The sequence below is a fragment of the Somniosus microcephalus genome, chromosome 19 (genome assembly GCF_052327205.1).
Source record: "Somniosus microcephalus isolate GS21.2 chromosome 19, FLI_Smic_1.0, whole genome shotgun sequence".
In the NCBI taxonomy this organism is placed as follows: Eukaryota; Metazoa; Chordata; class Chondrichthyes; order Squaliformes; family Somniosidae; genus Somniosus; species Somniosus microcephalus.
In genome coordinates, this window is record NC_141005.1 from 26672278 (window position 1) to 26698967 (window position 26690).

General features: G+C 42.6%; 1 protein-coding gene across 1 annotated transcript in view; it reads left to right on the forward strand.

The window, feature by feature from the left end:
* The window catches only part of p2rx2 (purinergic receptor P2X, ligand-gated ion channel, 2), a 74392-nt gene extending 49733 nt beyond the window's left edge, over positions 1-24659 (forward strand). The window contains exons 10-12 of the mRNA XM_085961446.1: positions 10198-10263; positions 12489-12566; positions 20631-24659. Coding sequence (XP_085817572.1) covers positions 10198-10263; positions 12489-12566; positions 20631-20726 — 240 coding nt within the window. The 3' untranslated portion in view covers positions 20727-24659. The remainder of the gene's footprint in view (positions 1-10197; positions 10264-12488; positions 12567-20630) is intronic.
* The last annotated feature ends 2031 nt before the right edge of the window (positions 24660-26690 follow it).

Here is a 26690-nt window from a genome sequence, read left to right on the forward strand (position 1 = left end):
ATCAATGTACCGGAAAAAGAGGTGAGGGAGGGGACCCGAGTAGGACTGGAACAAAGAGTGTTCCACATATCCCATGAAAAGGCAGGCGTAGCTAGGACACATGCGGGCACCCGTAGCAACACCTTTGATTTGGAGGAAATGAATGGAGTCAAAGGAGAAGTTGTTCAATGTGAGAACAAGTTCAGCCAGGCGGAGGAGGGTGGTGGTGGATGGGGACTGGTCGGGCCTCTGTTCAAGGAAGAAGTGGAGTGGAACGATTTCGTTTTGAATACCTCTTAATGTCTCTTCACTTCTCTTTTGTTCTCTCCTAGCCCCCAAACTGGCCTTTTAATTTGTTTCATTTCCTGTGCTTTTTCAGTCTTGACAAAGGGTTTTGACCTGAAACGTTGACTCTATTTCTCTCTCCACGGATGTTGCCTGGCCTGCTAAGTTTTTCCAGCATTTTCTGTTGTTATTTCGGATTCCAGCATCTGCAGTATTTTGCTATCCACACTGAATAAATTGATGAGGGCTAGTTGTATTGTAGCCAGCCATATGTATTGGCCATCCACAGACTAACAAAGAACAAAGGAAATTTCCTAACATCTGAGAGACTTAACTGGCTGATGGCATTCTTAATAGGGATTTACTCTGACTATTTAAAATTATACAAAACTAAAATATCTCTCTTTCTTTCACCTCAAAGAGCAATATTATGACTTTGAACAGCTCAAATTGGGATCTATAAGTTATTACGTGGAAGATACAAGAGTCTGTCCAAATAATTGATTTGTATAGATATTTGATAGTTCCGGCGATTGACCAGATTAGCTTGGACAAAGATCTTTGGCATTCTGTTGAGAAGAGGCAAAGGACAGTTTAGTCTTTCCATTCTTTCTTCAATGTCCCAATGCAGATTGAGCTTGTGATGTATAAAACATGTATCCAAACAGTTCTCCTTTATGGTTCAGAACTCCTAGACATGCAATAGAAGGATTTCCTTTAGCTCAAGTGCAAGATGCACGTCAATCTGTGAGGTCATTTTGTAGCAAAGAAGTAAAACACTTGCCTGGAGGGAGAGCTCTGATCTACACAGACCTGTTGCTTAGCATTCTGAAGGCAGGGCTGGTCTCCTGAGGGCAAACATTTTGCCAAAAAAACCTCACCTGAAGACTTGGATCAAGCAGTTGGTGAGTGAATCTGATACATGGCATAGGACTTAGAACCATAGAGAATTACATCGTAGAAGGAGGCCATTCAGCCCATCATATTTGTGCCAGTTCTTTACTAGAGCAATCCAAAACTAATCTCACTGGCTCATTCTCTCCCCATAAACCTGTATCTTCAGCTGCTTCAAATATGTATCCAATTTTCCTTTAAAATGTGCAATGGTTCTGCCTCAACCATGCCGTGTGGCAAAGCATTCCATGTTCCAAGAACCCTCTGCATAATGACATTTCTCCTAACCTCTCTCTCCTAGTGACAATCCTAAATTGATGACTCCTCATCACTGACTCCCCAACCAGAGGAGATAGTCATTCCCTATTCACTGTATCAAACCCTTCATAACTCTAAAAGCCTTTATTAGATTTCTTCTTAGCCTTATTTGCTCCAGCAGAGATAGTTCCAGCACCTCTAGTCTTTCCTCATATCAATAGTTTCTCGTCCCTTGTTTGTCAGTTATTTAATGACCAACTAATGATGGTCCTCCTTGAATGGTGCTCTTTGGGGGTCACAGATGGCACATTTGGTGTTAGAAGATTGGAACTTTTGTGGCAGACTCAGTAATCTGATATTGGAGCCAATCAGATCCATTCCAGAGCACTGCTGTTGATTGGCTAGCCAGCCCAGGTCATTATTGGAATCAAAGAGGTAGACCTGTCACTGGGTGCTGCCATTTCCCCACTTGGCTCCAGATAACCATGAAAATCAATGCCCTAATGAGTAGGGTGCTCCTAAATAGACAAGCAACAGCTCTGTGCTGGCAAGCTGTGCGCCTTTCACTGGTTAAACTGCGGAGCACCCTGTGTATACACTTGTCCCATGATGACATTATCTGAACGCACGTATTCTGCATCCACTGATGACAGCCAATTGTCCCTCTCTGCCACTACCCTTGACTCCACGACTGTTACTGTTCTGTCTGACTGCTTGTCTAACATCTAGTTAGTCAGAGCTTTCTCCAACTAAACATTTGCATGAATGAAGATACCCTTTTTGACCTCTGCTAGAAACTCTGCAATGTAGCCCCTGATTCAATCCCCCTCGTCAGCTGCTCACTCTGGCTAAACCTGATGATGTGCAATCTCAGTGTCCTGTTTAACCTTGAGGGAGTTGGAAATGTTGTTTTTGGTGATGGATATCCAGCATTTCCACCTCCGGCATACCACCCACCAGCATCCTTACCTCACTCCTAAACCCTCATCTATGTCTTTGTCACCCCCAATGCTCTCCTTGCTGACTTCCTGAGCTCCACCTTACATAAACTCCAACTTGTCTAAACCTAGGTCACATGTACCCTTTCCCACAATAAGTCCCTCCCACTTATCACCCTTGTCTTGGCCAACTTCGATTGCCTCCCTGCCCCAACACATTGATTTCAAAATCCTCACCCTCATTACAAATGATTTTGTTTGTGTGTCCAATATTACCTCTGCAAACTCTTCAACCTCAATGTCCCAGTTTACAGATTCTGTTCTTCTAACTTTGCCCTGTTCTGGATTCCCCTCCTGCCTCTTAACATCCATTATACACTTGATGAAGAAACAGTGAGGTTTGGCATGACAGCTACTAAAGTCATTACCTGGAGGCTGAGTATGGGAACACACATTCATCTCTCGAGGGCACATCATGATTGAGTTGCAAAGAGGAAAGCTGCTTAAGCTCTGCATGCCTGACTGGTGAAACCACATTCAGTGGCAAATAGTGTATATCCAGTTGTGTGTCAAGGAGATTGTGCAGTGTACTTACACATTTTATGGAGAGTTATGCTGGTCATCATGCTGCTCACATGGAGTTCCTAGTACCTATAGCCTACCTAGTGAGGACTGAAACACATGCTTGGCAATTGTCTCACAGCCAACTTGTGACTGTTTCCCTTGGGGTCCGTGAAGGTAAGCAGGGTTTCTTTGGAGTTAAGACAAGGTGGCTCAGAACCAATTCAACCCTCTAACAAACTTGGTAATCCAGTACTTAAGGCAAGCACATCTTCAGTACTTTGGAACACTGTTGATGATTGACTAATGAAACCTGAAAAAGTAGATCAGCGTTGGGCACTGAGACTCTTCCCATTTGACTCCAGATAATCATGAAATACAATGCCCTGAAGGGTAGTCCTGGCTGGACAGGCAGCGGGAAGCTTGCCAGTGCTCTGTGCTGGTAGATATTGGATAACCCTTATCCTTTTAACTCAAAATAACAGATTTGTGGATTCAAGAGACAGTAATATGTCTGATAATATGTTACATTACATTTATTATTATCTCAAAACATTCATCTTAAGACTGCATATAAGACTGCATATAGAGTAGTACATGTGAGTAAGACATCCCTACATATATATGCTCATGATGAGTAAAGGACTAATCGGGGGTTCGCGAATGATCATCTATCCAGGTCATTTATGGAACTTTTCTTCAAAGGTAGTTAAAGTCCTTAACCTAGCTCTGCTTTGGGTTCTTTATTTATACAGCTTAAGAAGAAGGACTTGCATTTATATAGCGCCTTTCACAACCTCAGGATGTCCCAAAGCGCTTCACAGCCAATTAAGTACTTTTGAAGTGTAGTCACTGTTGAAATTTAGGAAACAAGCATTACCTGCAGACTATCATGTAGCAGTTCCCGTTGTCTAATTTAACAGTTGTCTCAGTTTACATTGTGGTTAACTGTTGATAATCACCTCTTCTGCTTTAGCTTCCTGCTTCTGCTTTGTCTGATTTGCTCAAGTACGTGCATTCTGCAGTCAAAAGTTAGTTAAGCTCTTTGAGCTGGCTCCGCATTTCTGTTCTACTTAATCCTATCCTACCCATGATTCCTGCATTAGCCATTCTGCCTTGGTTCCTATACTGAAACTGCATGCTTAATTATTTATGTCCCAGTATGCTGCTTGGTTTTAGTTAGTTAAACTCTAGCAATACCTTTAGCACACACATGGCAATCCCTTGGCTTTGCCAACCAACAATTTAGGTAAGAGTCCCTAGTACATGTGCTATCTTTTGGGTAAATAGAACGTTTTCCAACATGGATTTCTCAGTAGCTTCATTTTTGAACAAAATGTAGTTTCAGCAATCCCAGGGACATTCTTCTGTTTGCACATGTACAAAAGTAGTCAGAGGATGCTGGGAGTTGCAGTTGTTGTTGGGATTACTGTTATTTGTATAACTATGCAGGTATTGTAGAAAGCTCAAACACAGTATTATGATCATTGCAAAGCTTCATTGCATGCAAGGGATGTTGGGAGTTCCTGTTGTGTATCTGCCTACACCCTCATCCATAAACTTTCCTAAATTTTCCCCGTGTATCTTTGGAAAATGCCTTCTGAAGGCCTCTTGATATGAGAGATATACCCTCACAAAAGAATTTAAGTTAAACTGGCACACTAACTCCAGTAGGAATGCTTAAGAAATGTCTTAAAATGGTCAACATTATTCGTACACCTTTGCTTTTCAATACTTTTATTGGAATGTAAGGGCTGGATTTTGTCAATGGGGACGCGTTGGGGGCGCGAGTGCTGCTTGTCGGGTTTCAGTCTCGCCCCCCAATGACGTTCGGCCAACCCACGCTATTTTCCCTTGATTGACCTTGTTAAGCCCGCCCTGCGGGCTTAGCCGGCAAATTAAGGGAAAGCCGCTGACAGAGGACGTCGGTGTATGATGTTTCATCTGTCAAAAATTTTTGACAGATGAATTGTCATCGTTTGACAGCTTTGAGAATCCTAAGTGTGGATTGAGAAAAGGTCCTCGCCCGTCATGCTTACTTCTTCCAACATGCCGTGTAGGTTCTACACTATCACTGAGTCTCCTCAACGCAATTAGAGGCAGGTGAAATTTGTCTCTAGAATACAATTGATCAAAACTCCTCAGCTTCCAGGAGAGCAGGAGCTAAAACTAGGTCACGGAGTGCAGATCGGAACAGAGTGTTAAGCTGCGAGTTTGGTGAGTGAGGGAGTTCAGGGAGGGAGATGTTTCTTTCTTTTTCTATCTTTGTCAGCTTCCAGGAGAGCAGGAGCTAAAAAGCTGCACAAGAGGGGACAGAGAACCAGCGGGAGTTCGGCTCTGTGACACCCCCACCCCCCCAACCACATCTGGAGAAAAATAAAAGTGCGGTTTAAACAGAGTGCTGTGAGTTAGGAATTGGTTCTTACTTTACACCAAGGAAAGAGTCCGAGAGCGGGAGCAGTCAAACAACAACAACTGCAAAACCGCTAAAGTAACATCATAACCCTTCAAAGTCTGCCTTGTTTCTCAACCTCACCCCTCACCCACAGAACAGTAGCCTGCTAGTTATTGTAGTTCTCCTCACCCACTCTGTCCGTGCAGAAGTAGCTGACAACCACAGGTTCCGGTGTGGAGCGCGGCCGCGCAGGCGCAGTGACCGGGGATGTGCAGTGATGGCCACTCGGAAAGTGAAACCGAGTGCGGCTCGCAGGGAGATGCTGTTGTTCCGAGTTAAGTCTCTGTCAGGTACTTACTCTTGAAACTTCCCCGTTGCTCCCCGGACAAAATTAAAATAATAATCGCACCTGGGGTTGAAATGAATGCTCCTGGGCCGGAGTTGAGCCTTTTTAAATTTGTTTTTTTGTTAGCTCAAAGCTTCTCTCTGTGGATGGAAGTTACAGGCTTGTGGAGTTACTCAGTGAAGTTGCTGCTTCGGTCTCACTGAGGAGCAGGACAAGACACTGCCTCATATGTGGTGAAGTACTACTGTCTCTATGTAACAACACTGCTGCTAACTTTCAGAAACGCCTCAATCTTGGGATAAACGGCGATTTGCGCATGCGTGAAAAATATACGCAATTCACACATGCGCAAATCGGCATATTTTTTCTTCCCCAAAAAATGAGACTTCGGCGTTCCAGCACAAGTGAAGAAGAAAGACTTGCATTTCTATAGCGCCTTTCACAACCACAGCGCTTTACAGCCAATGAAGTACTTTTTGAAGTGTAGCCACTGTTGTAATGTAGGGAAACACGGCAGCCAATTTGCACACAGCAAGCTCCCACAAACAGCAATGTGATAATGACCAGATAATCTGTTTTAGTGATGTTGATCGAGGGACTTGAACCCACAACCTCCTGACTCAGAGGCGAGTGTGCTACCCGCTGAGCCACAGCTGACACTTCATTTCACTCTGAAATCGCGCCTCTCGTGATGGAATACTGTTGTTTGTAGGTCCAGGGTTCATCGAGCATTATTCTGTTAACTGAAATTCCCACTGAAAGCAAGATGGCCTACTGTGGATGTCATAAAAATATTTGACTTCACCTTAACCCTGCTGAATAAAGGGGATCTCCATTGGCTCTCCAATCAGTTACAGAGCAATTTAGCCCTACTCTTCTAAATAAAACAGGAACTCCAGTCACAGTAAATAACCTTTACCCTGCAATCTGTAAAATTACAATAACAACCTGCATTTATGAGCACCTTTAATGTAATAAAACGTCCCAAGGCGCTTCACAGGAACAACTATTGAACAAGATTTGACACCTAGCCACATAAGGAGATATTAGGATGGATGCTTGGTCATGGAGGTAGGTTTTAAGGAGCGTCTTAAAGGAAGAGAGAGGTAGAGAGGCGGAGATGTGTAGGGAGGGAATTCCAGAGCCTAGGGCCTATGCAGCTGAAGGCACGGCCACCAGTGGTGGAGTGATTAAAATCGGGGATGTTCAAGAGGCCAGAATTGGAGGAGCTCAGGGGACTGAAGACAATGGCTTCGGTCTTTCTAATATTTAATTGGAGCAAATTTCTGCTCATACAGGACTGGATTTCGGACAAATCAGAGACAGTGGAGGAGTCGAGAGAGGTGGTGGTGAGGTAAAGCTGGGTATCGTCAGCGTACATGTGGAACCTGACACTGTGTTTTCGGATGATGTCACCAAGGGGCAGAAAGTAGATGAAAAATAGGAGGAGGCCAAGGATAGATCCTTGGGGGACACCAGTAGCGACGGTGTGGGATAGGGAAGAGAAGCCATTGCCGGTGATTCTCTGGCTATTGATGGATAGATAAGAATGGAATCAGGCAAGGGCAGTCCCACCCAGCTGGACGACGGAGGAGAGGCGTTGGAGAAGGATAGTGTGGTCAACCATGTGAAAGGCTGCAGACAGGTCGAGAAGCAAGAGGACGGACAGTTTACCACAGTCACAGTCACATAGGATGCCATTTGTGACTTTAAGGGTCACTTCAGTACTGTGGGAGGAGCGGCAACCTGATTGGAGAGATTCAAACATAGAATTGCGGGAAAGATGGCCACAGATTTGGGAGGCGACAACACGTTCAAGGACCTTGGAGAGGAAAACGCTGGTTGGAGATGGGGTGGTAGTTTGTAAGAACAGAGGGGTCAAAGGTCGTTTTTTGATGACAGCAGATTTGAAGGGGAGGTGGACAGTACCTTATGAGAGGGAATCTTTAACAATAACAGCTAACATGGGGGCCAGGAGGGGAAGTTGGGTGGTCAGCAGTTTGGTGGGAATAGGTCAAGGAAGCAGGGTGTGTGTCACATGGACAAGATGAGTTCAGAGAGGGCATGAGGGGAGATAGGAGAGAAACTAGAGAAAGATGTGAGTTCAGGGCTAGGGCAGGGGTGAACCTTAGGGGATGTTTGGCCTGGTGGGTTTGGGGAAGGGAAGGTAATGCCAGAGGCAGCTGAACGGATGATCTCAAGCTTTGTGACAAGTCCATGAGGTTCTTGCACTCGTTGGAGGTGAGGATGGACAAGACAGGGTAGAGGTGTTTAAGAAGATGGTTTGTAGTGGAGAAGAGAATTGGGGGGGGGGGGGCGGGTGGTATCTTTGCATTCCAGGATGGTCCTAGAATAGTGAGCAGTTTTGGCAGAGTAGAGTGTTGGACTGCTTTCTTGTTCTTTTTCGTTTTGTTGCTTTAAAGGACAGATTACACACACACTCAGTTGTAGTAATGCAGGATTAGGTCTTTATTGAAACCTCATACTATCCACACCCAGTGTGAGTGCACAAGTCTTTTCATACCACACAAAACCAGCGTGAGAGCTGCTGAGACACACAGTTCATAAAACCAGTGTGAGCACAAGCTGCTTTTGAAACACACACTATCCATGATTCCAGTGTGAGCTGCTAAACAGTGTTCCCTTACATTTCTTATACTAAATTTTACCTTTGATCACTACATTCCATACCTACTACCAATAAATCATGGTACAGCAAAGATACATAAAAATCTCACAGAATAACTCTCAACTCTTCTAATTGTTTTACTGCCGCAATAAAACCTTTCCCTCCTTAAACAGAGTTATCAAGTTGACACATTCGGATATGGCCGAATGACTCTCATACATCCTACTATTATCTTTCCCCTGAAGACATCCTTTTCCCAATTTACAACTTATGCTTAGCAGAAAGCTGTTTTAACTTTTAACCCAGCATATGTTGGTCTCACAGGCCACGCAGAAATAATAGCGATGTATTCAGGTAATACAGACTTTCACTCCCACAGAGAGCAGGACCTGATAATGCTTTATATGGTCCAGCCAGATATGGTGAACGGCTAAACCAGTTGTCTGCCATAAATGTTCAAGTCTGCGTCCCTTGGACTTAAGGGAGCGGAGATGAGAGGAATGACCAGAGCAAGAGAGAGTAATTAAATGGGGACAAAGGCATCAAAGGTGGAGGTGAGGGTGTGATTGAACTGTGAGCAAGTAACCCTTTACTGAAAAACTAATAACTCCATATAACTGCACAGCTAATAACCATTCCTCTACTGAATGAAGAGTAATTCTGTAAGTTTTACATCAAGTAATCCTTACTACTGAATAAACTAGTACTCCAATCGGTTGTACAGCAGCCAAACCTTAACCTGGTGCGTAAACCATAGTGCTGCAGTTATATAGCAAATATCCCTCACTCTGCTGAATAAACAGGAACTTTGTGTACTTATACAGAAAGTAACCCTTACTCTGAAAAGGCAGGAACTCTACAGTGAATAATAATTCTTGGGATATGGGCATCACTAGCAAGGCCAGCATTTATTGCCCATCCCTAGTTGCCCTTGAGAAGGTAGTGATGCGCCTTCTCTTGAACTGCTGCAGTCCATGTGGTGAAGGTAGTCCCACAGTGCTGTTAGGGAGGGAGTTCCAGGATTTTGATCCAGCAACAATGAAGGAATGGCAATACGTGTCAGTCTGGATGGTGTGTGACTTAGATGGGGAACTTGTAAGTGATGGTGTTTCCCATGCATCTGCTGCCCTTGTCCTTCCTGGTGGAATTCTGTAGTTACTCATTGAATACCCTTAGCCTGCTGAATTAGCTGATAGTATGTACAATTACATCGTACCCTGATTATATAGAATTATATAGAAACTCTGTCGAGTTACAGAAATAAATACAATAATGAACACTTTAAAGTTTTAATACTAGTGTATCAATTAATTGATGATCTAAAGGAGTCACATGCAAACTTGATTATTTACCAACTTCCAGTGTGGTCAGTGTTACAGTATCTTACATATTCATATCAATAACAGAGGATTGCATCTTAACCTGCCATATTACCAGTAATAGAATAGAGAATATCAAGTTCCTATATTTCTACTTTTCTCCATGTGCAGGTGTGGCTGCACCACAAACCTTCTGTGGTCAAGGTCGTGAGCAGCTTCTGTACCTCCACCAGTGTGTCAGAGGCATACGACAGCAACTTGGCAAAGGCTCTGCCTTCTGTTCCACCTCCTCGGAGGAGGAGGAGGTGCAGAGCAGAGCCCAGATATCTCAAAGCATTGTATCCGAGATCTGCAAATCAATGGATTAGAGGATCCCTACCCTTTGTGGCACCTCACTTTGATACTTCAACACACTGCCACAATGTATCACCCCAAGCGACAGAAACTTTCTAATTTAATAAGTGTTTCTGCTACAGTATATATCATATTGTGCCTATTTAACTGGATATATCAAATGCAATAAAAATTGAAAATTCAGTTACAGAATTACAGTAAATAGAAAATTAAAATTCTTCAATTCTCATTTCTTCTAGGCAGGAATGTTTAATATCGTCCCAACAATTATTAATATTGCTGCAGCTCTTACATCTATTGGAGTTGTAAGTACTTTCTGGTTTTCTTTATGTTTTATATACTGTACTAGTGGATCTTCTGTGGCATTTCTCAAGTTAAGTCACATGATGCACATTCTACAATGCCAAGAGTGTTATCTCGCATAATGCACAATGAATTACTCTGCCGTTGAGCTGGAACCGTGTTTAAGTAGGTCTGTCTTTTGAAGGCTGTAATGTTTAATTGCTATAAGTAAACACATCCCTAGGCCAATTAGAGTTCAATTGCTGTAAGGGAAGTTTGCAGATCAGCAGGTGCTTGTAAAAGAGGGAGAGGAGGGGGCACCAAAAGCTTGTCAAAGAGAAGGGTCTTAAAGGAGTTGAGGGAGATGGAGAGTCCAAGAGCTTTAGGGAGGGAATTCCAGAGAGTGGGATCTAGGCTGCTGAAGGCATGGTGCCAGTGATGAGGCACAGGGGGAGGTTCCAAGAGGCCAAAATCAGATGAACAGTGTACAGGGGAGAGTTGTAGGACTGGAGGAGATGAGAGATATTGAGGGGTGAGGCCATAGAAGGATTTAAAAATAAGAATGAGAATTTTAAATTTAAGGGGGAATGGAAGCCAAGGTAGGTCAGCAAAGATATGTTTAATGGGCAAATGTGACTTGATGTGTGACAGCAGAGTTTTGGATGAGCTGAAGTTCATGGAGTTTGGAGGATAGGAGGCCTTCCAAGAGAATATTGTAGTCATTAAGTCTGAGGGATGAATGAGGATTTCAGCAGTGGATAGACTGAGGTGGTGTGGCGGCAGGGGATGTTCCAGTTTGAATGATGTTACTGAGATCGAAGCAGGTGGTCTTTGTGACGGAGAGGCTATGAGCTCAGGAGCGCAGCTTAGGGTCGAACAAGACATCAAGGGCTGGATTTTGTCACTGGGACGGGCTGGGGTCGTGTAATCCACTTTTCGTGTTATCCACCCGAATCTAAATCTATGTGGGAGAATGATGCGATTTTAACTTAAGTGGGCAATTGAGTTCCAGCGTGAGGGAACCCATGGCCCAATTCGTTTTTTCAGTCTGAAACTCGCCTCCGATGACGACATCATTGCTGCTGCATTTAAGGTCTGCAACAAGCCTTGCTTCTTCTGCAAACTGACAACCTTTTGGCCTTTCATGTTAGAGGGACCTGGAGGCAGAATGACCAGCGAGAGACCTAGGCAGTTCAATGCAGTGGACAATGCAGGAAAGGTGTTAGAGAAGGATTGTGTGATCGACTATATTGAAGGTTGCAGAGGTCAAGGAGGAATAACGCACCAGGGTCACAGTCAAAGAAAATATTGTTCATGACCTGGGTTCAGGCTGTTTCAGTACTGTGGGAGGGGCAGAAACCAGATTGGAAGGATTCATATAGGGAGTTGCAGGATAGATTGGTACAGGTCTGGGAGGTGACGATACATTCAAGAACCTTGGGGACGTAAGGAAATTTGGAGATGGGATGGTAGTTAGTGAGGACAGAGGGGTCAAGCATGGGATTTTAGAGTTGGGCTGGTAGCAGAGAAAAGCAGCCTGAGGTTGTCTTAGGCATATTTGCACCTGGTTACGCAAAGCTTAATGTAAGTACAGTGCCAAATGATGAAACTGAGCCATGGAGCCCAGGAATGTTCCAATTTGAATTATTTGTCTATGCTGAAGTTGATTGATCTCAGCTGGGGCAGCAGTAGCAACACTACCGTTAGTCTCAGACCAATCAGAAAATCAGCCAAGATTTCTGCTTCTCATCACTATCCAGTGGTCCCTGCTAGAAGATGATAGTATGAGGGCATCAGGCCCAACTGTGATGCTCCCTATGGTTGAGTAATCTACTGAAACTCACTGTCTAGCCTCATATATGAAGAATAGCCACTTGAGAGAGGTATTGGCGAGGTAACCCGCCCCATGGAACTGTATCCCACTGTAAGTCTGCATTAGGAGAGGAGAAAACTGGAGGGAAAAACTTTATTTGAAATGAAAGTTAACATAGGATTGTTATGTCCAGACACCAGATGGGTGTCACTGTAATACAGATTTAACTTCCACTCATCATGAGGTTGATCATAACTGACTCAAGATGTCATTATTCTTGAACTAAACATTCACCTACCATGATGGAAATAAAAGCCACATTACAGGGTTGCCAATCATTCTCCTGTGAATGACCAGAATTCGCTAGGAACTTTCCAATAATCAGATTTGCATATAAAATGTTTTGAGTAATGAATTTGTCTTTACTGAACTTAGGGCTCGTTCTTGTGTGACTGGATTTTGCTGACCTTCATGAACAAGAATGATGTCTACAGTGAAAAGAAGTTTGAAGAGGTGAAAGTTCAACTAATCAAACTCAGAAATATTTTTTGATGGAATTCAATGAGATTGTTTGTATCCCCCCCATCCTGGGACTTGGCAGCAGACTTCTCCATGGCTGAATCATAGAAAGTTACAGCACGGACGGAGGCCATTTCAGCCCATCATGTCTGTGCCGGCCAACAAAGAGCTATCCAGCCTAATTCCACTTCCCAGCTCTTGGTCCGTAGCCCTGCAGGTTACAGCATCCCAAGTGCACATCCAAGTACTTATTAAATGTGGTTAGGGTTCCTGCCTCTACCACCCTTTCAGGCAGTGAGTTCCAGACCCCCACAACCCCCTGGGTGAAGAAATTTCCCCTCAAATCCCCTCTAAACCTTCCCCCAATTACTTTAAATCTGTGCCCCCTGGTTTTTGACCCCTCCGCTAAGGGAAATACATCCTTTCTATCCACTTTATCTAAGCCCCTCATAATTTTATACACCTCAGTAAGGTCTCCCCTCAGCCCCCTCTGTTCCAAGGAAAACAGACCCAGCCTATCCAGTCTTTCCTCATAGCTAAGATTCTCTACTCCCGGCAACATCCTTGTAAATCTCCTCTGTAGTCTCTGTAGTGCAATCACATCTTTCCTGTAATGCGGTGACCAGAACTGCATGCAGTACTCTAGCTGAGGCCTAACTAGTGTTTTATACAGTTGAAGCATAACCCCCCGCTCTTGTATTCTATGCCACGGCTAATAAAGGCAAGCATTCCGTATGCCTTCTTAACCACCTTATCTACCTGGCCTGCTACCTTCAGGGATCTGTGGACATGCACTTCAAGGTCCCTTTGTTCCTCTACACTACTCAGTGTCCTACCATTTAATGTGTATTCCCTTTCCTTGTTAGCCCTTCCCAAATGCATTACCTCACACTTCTCCAGATTGAATTCCATTTGTCACTGTTCTGCCCATCTGACCAATTTATTGATATCTTCCTGCAGTCTATAGCTTCCTTCTTCAGCATCAACCACACAGCCGATTTTAGTATCATCTGCAAACTTCTTAAATCATACCCCATATATTCAAGTCTAGATCATTGATATATACCACAAAAAGCAAGGGACCTAGTACTGAGCCCTGCAGAACCCCACTGGAAACAGCCTTCCAGTCACTAAAACACCCATCAACCATTACCCTCTGCTTCCTGCCTCCGAGCCAGTTTTGAATCCAACTTGACACTTTGCCCTGGATCCCATGGGATTTTAACTTCGTGACTAGTCTGCCATGTGGAACCTCATCAAAAGCCTTGCTAAAGTCCATATACACTACATCAAATGCACTACCCTCATCTACCCTCCTTGTTACCTCCTCAAAAAATTCAATCAAGTTTGTCAGACATGATCTTCCCTTAACAAATCCGTGCTGACTATCCTTGATTAATCCGTGTCTTTCTAAATGAAGATTTATCCTGTCCTTCAGAATTTTTTCCAATAATTTTCCCACCACCGAGGTTAGGCTGACTGGCCTGTAATTACTCGGTCTATCCTTTTCTCCCTTTTTAAATAAGGGTACCACATTAGCAGTCCTCCAGTCCTCCGGCACCACACCTGAAGCCAGAGAGGATTGGAAAATAATGGTCAGGGCCTCTGCTATTTCCTCTTTTGCTTTGCTTAACAGCCTGGGATACATTTCATCCGGGCCTGGGGATTTATTCACTTTTAAAGCTGCTAAACCCCTTAATACTTCCTCTCTCACTATGTTTATTTCATCTAATATTTCACACTCCTCCTCCCCGATAGCAATGTTTGCTTCGCCCCTCTCCTTTGTGAAAACAGACGCAAAGTATTCATTAAGAACCCCACCGACAGCTCCTGCCTCCACACACAGATTACCCTCATGATCTCTAATAGGCCCTACCCTTTCTTTAGAAACATAGAAGATAGGAGCAGGAGTAGGCCATTCGGCCCCTCGAGCCTGTTCCGCCATTTAATGAGATCATGGCTGATCATCCAAATTCAGTACCCTGCCCCTGCTTTCTCCCCATATCCCTTGATCCCTTTAGCCTTAAGAAATATATCTAACTCCTTCTTGAATATATTTAATAAGTTGGCCTCAACTGCCTTCTGTGGTAGAGAACAGGTTCACCACTCTCTGGGTAAAGAAATTCCTCCTCATCTCAGTCCTAAATGGCTTACCCCTTATCCTTAGACTGTGACCCCTGGTTCTGGACTCCGCCGCCATTGGGAACCTCCTTCCTGCATCTAGCCTGTCTAGTCCGGTTAGAATTTTATAAGTTTCAATGAGATCCCCTCTCATTCTTCTAAACTCCAGCGAGTATAAGCCTAATCGACCCAATCTCTTGTCATACGTCATTCCTGCCATCCCAGGTATCAGTCTGGTGAATCTTCGCTGCACTCCCTCCATGGCAAGAACATCCTTCCTCAGATAAGGCGACCAAAATGGCACACAATACTCAAGGTGTGGTCTCACCAAGGCCCTGTACAACTGCAGCAAGACATCATTGCCCCTGTACTCATCCTCTCACTATGAAGGCCAACATAGCATTTGCCTTCTTAACCGCCTGCTGCACCTGCATGCTTACCTTCAGCGACTGGTGCACAAGGACACCCAGGTCTCGTTGCACTTCCCCTTTTCCCAATCTATTGCCGTTCAGATAATAATCTGTCTTCCTGTTTTTGCCACCAAAGTGGATAACCTCGCATTTATCCACATTATACTGCATCTGCCCAATCACCCAACCAGTCCAAATCATACTGGTGTTTCTCTGCATCCTGCTCACAGCACACACACCCAGCCAGCTTTGTGTCATCTGCAAACTTGGAGATATTACATCTAGTTGCCTCGTCTACATCATTTATATATACAGGCACACTATCCCTTATCCGAAAGCCTTGGGACCAGCTGAGTTTCGGTTTTCGGAATTTTTCGGATTTCAGAAGGTATTATTATAAGACTGGGAAATTTGTATTTAATATAAATTTTAAAAGTTCAGGCTACCTCTTGCGACTGTTCCGTGTCTCATTCCCCTTCCTGCTTCTCTGGAAAGCCGGATATCGGCTGACTCCTACTAAGCTGGCCCGCAAATCAGGTCGGGTGGGGGGGGGGGGGGGAAGAAAGAATATCGGACGGGCCGCAGTTCGGGTCGGGTCGGGAGAAAAGAATATCGGATGGGCCGCGGGTCGGGTCAGGGGGAGAAAAGAATATCGGACGGGCTGCTGCAGCTATCGGACCAGCCGCTGTATTGTTGGGTTCACTCTCCCGGTACCTCCTTCACACTGCCCAGCTCAGCCTGCAATCTCCTACCCAGGAGGGAACTCTGTGACCCTCTGCCCTGCTCAGCGTAAGTCGTGCGCCACTCTGGTCATGTCGTGCGCCCGACTTACGCTGAACGAAAAAACTTTCGGTTTTTAGAGGTTTTCGGAAGTTCGGATAAAGGATAGTCTACCTGTATTGTGAATAGCTGGGGTCCTAGCACCGATCCCTGCAGTACCCCACTAGTCACTGCCTGCCACTCAGAAAAAGACGCGTTTATTCCAACTCTTTGCTTCCTGTCTGCCAATCAGTTCTCTATCCAAGTCAGTACCTTACCCCCAATCCCACGCCAATCTCTTATGCGGGACCTTATCGAAAGCCTTCTGAAAGTCCAAATACACCACATCCACTGGTTCCCCCTTATCTATGCTACCAGTTACATCCTCAAAAAATTCCAATAGATTAGTCAAGCATGATTTACCTTTTGTAAATCCATGTTGACTTTGTCCGATCCTGTCACTGTTTTCCAAGTGCTCTGCTATTACATCTTTTATAATGGGCTCTAGCATTTTCCCCACTACCGATGCCAGACTTACCGGTCTATAATTCCCCATTTTCTACCACCTTTTTTAAATAGTGGGGTTACATTAGCTACCCTCCAATCCATGGGAACTATTCCAGAGTCTATAGAATTTTGGAAGATGACCAGCAATGCATCTACTATTTTTAGGGCCACTTCCTTAAGTACCTTAGGATGTAGATTATTAAGCCCTGGGGATTTATCGGCCTTCAATGCCGTCAATTTCCCTAACACCATTTCCCTACAAATACTGATTTCATTCAATTCCTCCTTCTCATTAGACCCCATGTTCCCCGACATCTCTGGAAGGTTATTTGTGTCCTCCTTTGTGAAGACAGAACCAAAGTATGTATTTAGTTGGTCTGCCATTTCTTTGTTCCCCATTATAAATTCCCCTGATTCTGACTGCAAGGGACCTACACTTGACTTCACCAATCTTTTTCTCTTTACATATCTATAGAAGCTTATACAGTCAGTTTTTATGTTCCCTGCAAGCTTACTCTCATATTCTATTTTCCCCCTCTTAATTAATCCCTTTATCCTCCTTTGCTGGATCCTAAATTGCTCCAATCCTCAGGTTTGCTGCTTTTTCTGGCCAATTTATATGCCCTCTCCTTGGATCTTATGCTATCCCTAATTTCCCTCATTAGCCACGGTTGAGTCACCTTTTTTGTTTTATTTTTATGCCAAACAGGGATGAACAAATTCTGTAGTTCATCCATGAGATCCTTAAATGTTTGCCATTGCCTATCCACCGTCAGACCTTTAAGTAATGTTCCCCAATCCATCCTAGCCAACTCGCGCCTCATACCATCGTAGTTTCCTTGATTTAAATTCAGGACCCTAGTCTCAGTCAACTACTTCACTCTCCATCTTAATGAAGAATTCTATCATATTATGATCGCTCCTCCCCAAGGGACCTTGCACAACAACATTGCTAATTAATCCTCTCTCATTACCCAGTCTAAGATGGCCTGATCTCTAGTTGGTTCCTTGACATATTGGTCCAGGAAACCATCCCGTATACACTCTAGGAATTCCTCCTCCACAGTATTGTTACTAATTTGGTTAGCCCAATCTATATGTAGATTAAAGTCACCCATGATAACTGCTGTGCCCTTATTGCATGCGTCTCTAATTTCCCGTTTAATGCCATCCCCAACCTCAGCATTACTGTTTGGGGGTCTGTATACAACTCCCACTAATGTTTTCTGCCCCTTGGTATTTCTCAGCTCTACCCATACAGATTCCACATTATCCTCTTACTCTTAATATATTTATAAAACATCTTTGGGTTATCCTTGATTGTACTTACCAAGAATTTTTCATGCTCTCTCTTTGCTTTCCTAATATCCTTTTTAATTGCACCCCTGCACTTTCTGTACTCCTCTAAAGATTCTGCAGTATTTAGCTGCTGTGGTTAGCTGGCAGGAAGTGTACTTCTGAATGGAACTGATTTTACCCCATCTAGGAGTGCAATTCAGAACAGACAAAACTTTTGGGACCTCATGATATACCAATGAGCTGTCCCACGGAGATGCCATCTACCAGTTTAGGAGGACAGAAAAGATCATATGGCACCATTCAAAGAAAAACAGGGGATTCTCCTGCTGTGCTGGCCAATATTCTTCCTTCAACCAACACCACCAAAAAACAGATTATCCAGTTATTCATTTGCTGTTTGAAGAAGCTTGCTGTGCACAAAATGGCTGCCACATTTACCTACATAACAATAGTGACTGTACTTCAAAAGTAATCAATCGGTTGTAAAGTACTTTGGGATGTTCTGAAGACATGACAGAGGGGAAAAAAATACATATCAAATTATCATATCTTCAAGGCATTCCCAATGATTATTTATGTCCACCAGAGCTGGTAGATGCGACTTCAGTTTAACTTTTCAGCTGAAAGGTGAAATCTTCAACAATGCAGCACTCCCTCATGCCAGTCTAAACTATATGGAGGTAGAATTAAATTGTCTCAATTCACTGCACAATGTGTTCCAGGTGGTAATGAATACCCAGGTGGCTGAGAAGGAAGTCTTGGCCAGGCTTCCAAGGAAGGTGCAAAGAAGGACAGATGGTATGCTATAGGGAGGAAAGGAAAATCAGAAAGTGACCTCCAGGTTTCGCATGTCTTACAACTGGTTACATAGCAAAACTGGTAGTGCTCTTAGTAAGTTGCATGGCACAGGGAAACTTTGGGGAAAGGGAAAGAATGGCCGCTATATTGAAATGGTGAAAATAAAATAATGCAACAAACGATAAAAGGCCATTCAATCACTCCTTCCACAGAATATGAACAATCTGCCCTATTGTAGACTCTATACAACCCCATTTAATCACCTAGAGAAAGTTCTGCAAAATTTCTCCATCTCTCACAAGTAATAAAGCAAAGCACTACACTATGTCTGCATCTCTGTACTGCCACCATGGCTGGTTGTTTTCCACAAATGACATTTCCATGGTCCCAGCACCACACAAACCATTGTGTTCCATGATATATTTGATTAATTCTTTGTATTTGCTTATCTACATAACCTTCAATCCTATTGTTAACTAGCCATTTACCTAAGTTAACAGATACAGCGTTACTTCTGGAAGTCTGTTCCACGTATCCGCTTCTATGCGAGTTAAAAATCTCATTCCCTCGAAGCACTTTATGGAATTTCATTTTATATTTGTGTCCTCTAGCCTAAGTTAAACGGCCTCCTTATATCCAGATTATCTATGCTTCTCGTTGTTTTACACATTTTTTCCCCAACAAATATAAGTTTAGGTCTGTGAATCTCTCCTCATCATTGAAGTCCTGGAATCTTCCTCGTCATTCTGCTTGAAACCCTGTAAACATATCAATGTCCTTTTTAAATTAGGGTGCTCAACTTACATGCAACATTACAAATATGTATCAGCTTACTTTGCGTTGCATCAAAATGTTTTTGTGATGATCCCACTACAAGGTTAGCCTCAACAACAGCTTCACACCAGCCGTTTACTTTCAATTAATATTCAATAATCATATCTAGATCCTTTTCCTTTGCAAATTTGCTGATGAAAACCCTTTCATTGTGTATATATTTGTTATTTCCTGTTCTAATATGTGCTGCTTACATTTATCTACATCAAAATCTGGACCATCCACTTAATTGGTCCAGATGTCTTTGAATGCCATCAACCTCTCTTATGCTTGTCATCTGACCACAGTGAAATCAACACGTTTAGTAATATTACGAGAAGTACCTTCTGTGATGGATCAGAGATCTGCCTTTTTTCTAAATATACTTTTTTTAAATATATAATATCCCTTTACGGAATTTTGGTAACTAACTTGGTTACTATTGGCTGAAAACAAACTGGCTGGCTGAATACCTATAATATGCTTTGCCACATCTGTTAATGCCACTTCAGAGAGGGAATAATCACCTCTGTCTGGATAGATGAACGAATAAATGTCAATTTCCACATCCGTATAGGTGACAAACATAAATGTTGTTTACCTGGCTGCAGAAAGGAAACGGAGTTGTGATAGTTTGTCGCATAAAAAGATCCTGCAAGCAAGGCTTTTACAGCTGCTGTCCCTGAAAGGGGATGAGTGGCTGGAAAAAGAATCGCAGGAAACCAGCCTGATGGGCTGCGCAGATGTCTGCCCATTTAGAGTCAAGGTGTGGAGAAAAAAGCCTATTTTGCTGGATTTCCCTCATCCACATTTTAGTTACCTTCTCAAAGAATTTTGAGTAGAGTTGTGAGGAATGATCAGTTGCTTCTAACTCCATGCCGACTGCTCCTTGTGCTCTTTAGGTAAGCATTAATAGATGTGTAATGTTTGAGCATGTTCAACTTTCAGATATTAGACTAAATAGAGCTATAACTACTAGGCTCATGGGAAAGCCTACCAAGCTTCCACTTTCCCCATTCATAATGTCTCTAGAGTAGGACTTCATGATGTCACAGGAAAATCTGCACAAAATGTCTGCTCTCATACTGTCTCTAGCCATTAGTTCCAAAGGGGACACAAATAGTTAAAATGGGACACAAATAATATTCAAGAATATGGGCAATTCAATGGAATATAATTTAAAGTTACAACAATTTTGAAACTACTTAAAGATTTAGAAATGAAAATCTCTCAGATTAAGAGAGCTTTTTCCTGGTACGTTGTGCAATGGTTCTATTTGCATTTACTGCTTAGGACATGAATGTGAAGTGTACGCACACACATACTCATAAAACCTTTTTTTACTACATAGGTTATTAAAGAAAGAATTATGCTGGCAGTCAATGAGCATCGAGCTGCAGAACAAGAAATGAGAGCATTACAACCAGAAATGTGCAAACATTGTTGATTTCCATATTATGTTATCCATCTTGAAGTGGGATGCAGATAAGGTATACAAAAGTGGAATGGGCCTTGGGGAATCAAGTAAAGTAGATGACCTCCATGAACTTTCCAAGTTTAGTTTACAGGGTGAAAATTGTTACAACTTTTGCACTATAAGACTCTTTAGACAGAAGATTGTGAAAGTCTCACGTCCGGAACTCGAATCCTTCACGTAATTTAAAATAATAACCAGAATTTCACTGTGGCTGCAATGAAAGTCGTGTTTTCACAATTTAATAGGTTAGTTAATTTCCATTAATTCCAATTTAATTCAGACCAGTATTTTATTAAATAAACACAATAGAGAACAGATAAAATAAAACAAAATAGCACTTGCTTACAAAAACCTAGCAAATCACGTCATCTTTCTATTTTGTCGCCCAGATGCTTTCCCAAATGATTGTAGAAATACTGACTATAACTGGGGAAAAATTAGTTTTCACATTTAAACAAATCAAATCAAAGTGCTTTGGAAATATTAAATTAAATACCAGACACCATGGCAACCGTAACTTCAAGGCTGAAGCTTATCTTTTGTAAAACAAATTCTTGCTTAGCTTTCAGAGTTGCAAAAGCTGCCCCAGTCAAAATAAAATTTTAACTTAAAATGTAAATTACAAAGTTTTCCCCACTTCTAGGTGAACAATCTTAAATTCAAATCAACATAGCCACACTTTCATGCAACTTAGAAATAGTGATCCCTGAAATAGGTTATGAACTCAAGGTGCCAAATTTTTGTGATATTCTCAGGTCTTGAGCCTGTTCACACAGTTTAAATCAGTTCAAAAACCAAAAACATGGCTCAAGTATCTCAAATAATTTTGTTTTCTTCCACCATCCAAGACAAGATTACAAAGGGTTAAACGGCTTTTAGCTGTGCACAGAAAAGTGGGTGGAGCTAAAATAAAACATAACAGACACTTTTTTAAAAGGCAGACTTTCATACAAAAGAAAATGTTGTAGCTTCTTAAACATTCATAGTCAGGAAACCTTCCACACTTTCACACACACTTAAATTCCAGCATTCCACAAGGTTCTTTTCACTCAGTAAATCTTGTGTTTTATTTTTCTTGGCACAGAAGCTGGCAGCTTGTACCATCAACTTCAGAGCTGGTTTCAACTTTAAGTTCCTTTTTCTGCCTTTTGAACTGTCGTCTAGCAGCTTGTTCTCTAATTCCCTGTTTTCTCCTTGCATTTGCTGAGTTCCTAGATTCCTGGTTTCGAGCTGCTGGTGTTCTTTTCCCCCTCGATATTACTTTCTGTGCTTCTAAATGTTCCTCTTCTCTTATTCACTGTGCTTCTAAATGTTTCCCTTCTCTTACTTCACCGCACTGTGCACAGAAATGGGCTGCGTAGCCTAAGAAGTGCTTTCCTTTGTTTAATTTGACCTTTCTCAGAGACACTTGGCTCTGGACCCACTCTATCGCCTTCTGATATGACTCTGCTTCCGGGCTCGACAGAAACGATACCAAAACAAAAGCAAAATACTGCTGGAAATCTGAAATAAAGACAAAAAATGCTGCAAAGACTCAGCAGATCAGGCAGCATCTGTGGGGAGAGAAACAGAGTTAACGTTTCAGGTCGATGACCTTTCGTTAGAACTGGAAAAAGTTAAAGATGTAATAGATTTTAAGCAGGGGCAGGGGAAGGGGAGGAAAGAACAAAAGAGGTCTGTGATAGTGTGAAAGGCAGGAGTGATTAAATGACAAAAGGTATGATTGTACAAAGAAAAATAAGATGGTAATGGAAGCTGGTAAAGGAGATGGAAATTATACTAAATCAGTTACACGTAATTTGCTGAACTCTATCTCTGGCATGCTCAACTTTTGTCGAGCCCACCATTTCTACTAACTTGTTGCTATTACTGCTGGTAGGTCGCACCTACATACCCCAAAGGTTTTCCTTCCTTAACTGACTAGGTCGTGCTAACCATGGCAGTCCTAGGATCTTACTTGTACCGAATAGTTTATAAAAGAATCAACTGTCAACCAACCTCCTGGCTGGCTGGCTCGCCAATTTATAACATCCCAGAGGGACCCTTGTTCCAAATGATTCAAGGTTGACCCGTACTGGGGACAATGATTTAACTTTATTCAGCACAAGAAAGACTTAATACATTACAGTACAGGAAACTCTCGATTTACCGGCACCCAAACAACCGGAAATCTCGGTTAACCGGCAAAATTCAGGAGTAGGTTCAGTTAAGTTTTTCTTCATATTAGTGGCCGTTTCTTGATTATTGGCTGTGTAATCAGAGGTTCCTGCACTTGTTGCTAAGCAACAGGGATGCTTGGTCTGTGGTCGGGTTTCTTGCAGCTGTTACTAAGCAACAGGGAAGCTTGGATTTGTTGCTGTGTACGAGCTCTCGTACCTTTTAACTATAACTCTCTGTAATCCGGACTTTTTGATAAACCGGCACCACGCCGGTCCCATTGGTGCCAGATAAAAAAGAGTTTCCTGTATTTGAGCAGCAGTTCACAGAGTATAATTGAGACTTATATTACCCCTTATACTCTGGGTAGAAGCCACAACCGTGAGTAAACTGCACTCTGTCTCTTGTCTCTCTTCATCTCCCGGGTGTCTCCTTGATTCTTCCTGAACTGGTCTACTCTTTCTGAAATCTTCTACTGCACTTTGTGGCTGTTAAGACCACCTTCTTAGACCCTTACTCTCATTCAAAATCTATGGAGTCCTCCTGAACCAAATCACTAGTTGACACCCCAAACCCAAAAACCAGTCATAAAGATGCCACGTCCGCAGCACCTTGGCTTACGCAGGTTCTAGACTTATGACACCCTTACATCATCTGTTTTTGACCATCAAGACTCATATCTGGGGTAGTTACGGCAACACAAAAGGAACATGTATTCATACTGTCCTTGCTGTTTGCTGCGAAAGGCTTATGTTTTTAATTCACTGCAGATATCAGAACAGTGGCAGCTACACCTGACCTTGCTTCCTAGGCTAGCTGCACTTTATTCGACCCTGGCAACCCTCTTTCTCACCCCATGCTATCCTGTTACAGCTTACTCGTAGACTTTTAATTATAAGCAAAAGCGTTACATGTCACATATAATTCAGGTTATTGTATACAGTTGATTACAGGCTTTTATATTTAATTCTTACACACAATTATAAATCCATTACTGATGAATATGTCACTAAAGATAGAAAACAAATATTCTACAAACCAACTAATCCATGATAATCTTAGATCATGTCCATTTATAGTATCTACAACCCATCTTCACTGTTTATCTCACTGACATGTGACAAGAAATCAAAGTAAAGCAGCCCCTAACCAATTGTATGCTGTTGCCGCTATCAAGGTTCAGTGACAAATTGGGCCAATATTTTGTAAGATAGTTTATCAGGTTTGTAAGAGAGGAGTGCGCAATGACACCACAATTTTTTTAATGTAAAATATAAAATGTATAATTTTTAAATGTGTGAAAACTGTCTATGCTGCAATGTTTGCTGTTATCCCCGTGGCCAGAATGGCAGAGTCTGAAAAATGGGCTGCTTTGGGCTCTTGGTCCATGAACATACAAAATTGACAGGCAAAAATAGAGCAGCTGGCTCATCATCCTCCCATTATCTACCTGGTCAAGCTCTAAGAATTTTATGTTTCAATGAGATCACCTCTCATTTTTCTAAACTCTAGGGAATATAGGCCTAGTATACTCAATCTCTCCTCATAGGACAATCCCCCCATCCCAGGAATCAGTCTAGTGAGCCTTCATTGCACTCCCTCTTAGGCAAGTATATCCTTCCTTAGGTAAGGAGACCAAAACTGTACACAATACTCCAGGTGTGGTCTCACCAGGGCCCTATATAATTGCAAGTAAGACTTATTTACTCTTGTACTCCAATTCCTTTGTAATAAAGGCTAACATACCATTTGCTTTCCTAATTGCTTGCTGTACCTGCATGTTAACTTTCAGTGATTCATGTACAAGGACACCCAAGTCCCTCTGAATGTCAACATTTCCCAATCTCTCACCATTTAAAAAATATTCTGCTTTACTATTTTTCCTACCAAAGTGGATAATTTCACACTACTCGACATTATATTCCATCTGCCATGTTCTTGCCCACTCATCTAACCTGTCTATATCCCTTTGCATCCTCCTCACAGCTTACTATCCCACCTAACTTTGTATCATCAGCAAACTTGGATACATAGGCGTACAGAAAGTTAGCACCCACCACATCAGCCAGCAGTATATTCCACAGCCTCACCACTCTCGGGGAAAAGAACCACCTAACTTACAGTCTATTCCTACTCTTGCATGTCCTCCTGAATCTGTTAAACTGGAATAATCTCTCAAATAGGCACACGGTCTAGCCCTTTAATTATACACCTCTAAGTCTACGTTGCTCTAAAGTAAATAGACCAAAGTCCTTAAGCCTAAGTAGCTGAGGTTCTTTAAGCTAGGAATCCTTCGCTCAGCCTTTCCCTGGACCTTTTCCAAGTCCACTATATCACCCGCCATGTGTGGGGACCAAAACTGAACACAGGTGTAGTCTGACCAGCGACCTATATAATGACAAAATGATGCCCTTTGAATAATACGGAATGGTTCTATTAATACAACCCAATACCCTGTTAGCTTTAGTTACAACTTCTCTACATTGGTCATGAACCTTCAGTTCAGTGTGCACAACACTTAGGATCTTTATCTCTTTCATATTTGTTCCCTGCAAATTCCCTACAAAGACCCGCTGATGTGAAAATGTCTGCCCCTTTTCAGTTCAAAGCTTTATAGTACCTGAACAGTAGACAGAAAACTGGCTGGAATCTAAACACATTTAAAGCATTCAACAGGTAGCAAAGAATGACAGGGAAAAAGTACAAGCATTTGTTACATGTATTGACAAATAAATTTGTTGATTTTGATAACATAGGCTCTTGCTCTTAATGAACATGATGGAAGTTTCAACTCTCCTTCCCTCTTATATTTCTATAATGCATTAAAAAAAAAATTGTTCATGGGATGTGAGCGTCGCTGGCAAGGCCAGCATTTATTGCCCTTGAGAAGCTGGTGGTGGTGCGCCATCTTCTTGAACTGCTGCAGTCCATGTGGTGAAGTTACTCCCAAACAGTGCTATTAGGGAGTTCCAGGATTTTGACCCAACAACTATGAAGGAATGGCGATACATTTCCAATTCAGGATGACGTGTGCCTTGGACGGGAGCTTCCCGTGCACCGGCTGCCCTTGTTCTTCTAGGTGGTAGAGGTCGCAGGTTTGGGAGGTGCTGATCAAGAACCCTTGGCAAGTTGCTGCAATGCATCTTGTAGATGGTACGCACTGCAGCCACGGTGCACTGGTGGTGGAGGGAGGGAGTGATTAAGGTGGTGGATAGGCTGCCGCTCAAGCGGGCTGCTTTGTCCTGAATGGTGTCGAGTTTAATGAATGTTGTTGGAACTGCACTCATCCATGTGTATTTATATTTATAGATTGTGTATTTATACCAAGAATGCCTTGTCGATTATTACCAGTGGCATTTTAACATTCCCCATTCTTTGATTTTTTTTTGCGTAAGAAGTTTTTTTTAACCTTAAAGTCTCCTCTTTAAAATAAAAAAAATTGACAGAAGCTGCAAAATCCTTAGAAGGTTGTGTGTAATATAGAAATTACTTCCTTATGTTTAGCTAATAATTAATGTACTGCAATAAGAAACAGCTTCCAGTTCGCTGGGGTCAGTGGGAAAATGTACTGGCCAGTGAGGAGCTGTAACCATACAGACCACAAAGAAACTAGATTCAATTTTCGGGATTGTGCCGAGTTCATCAGTTTCAGTTGGGATGGCAGTGTGGGGGAGGGTTCCAGTTAACTTTAGTACCCTGAGATATGGAGGGGAACATCAGCAAGGGTCCCAACTCCTGATTACTATCCAGTGGCTCCTTCTGGAAAATGCTGGCACC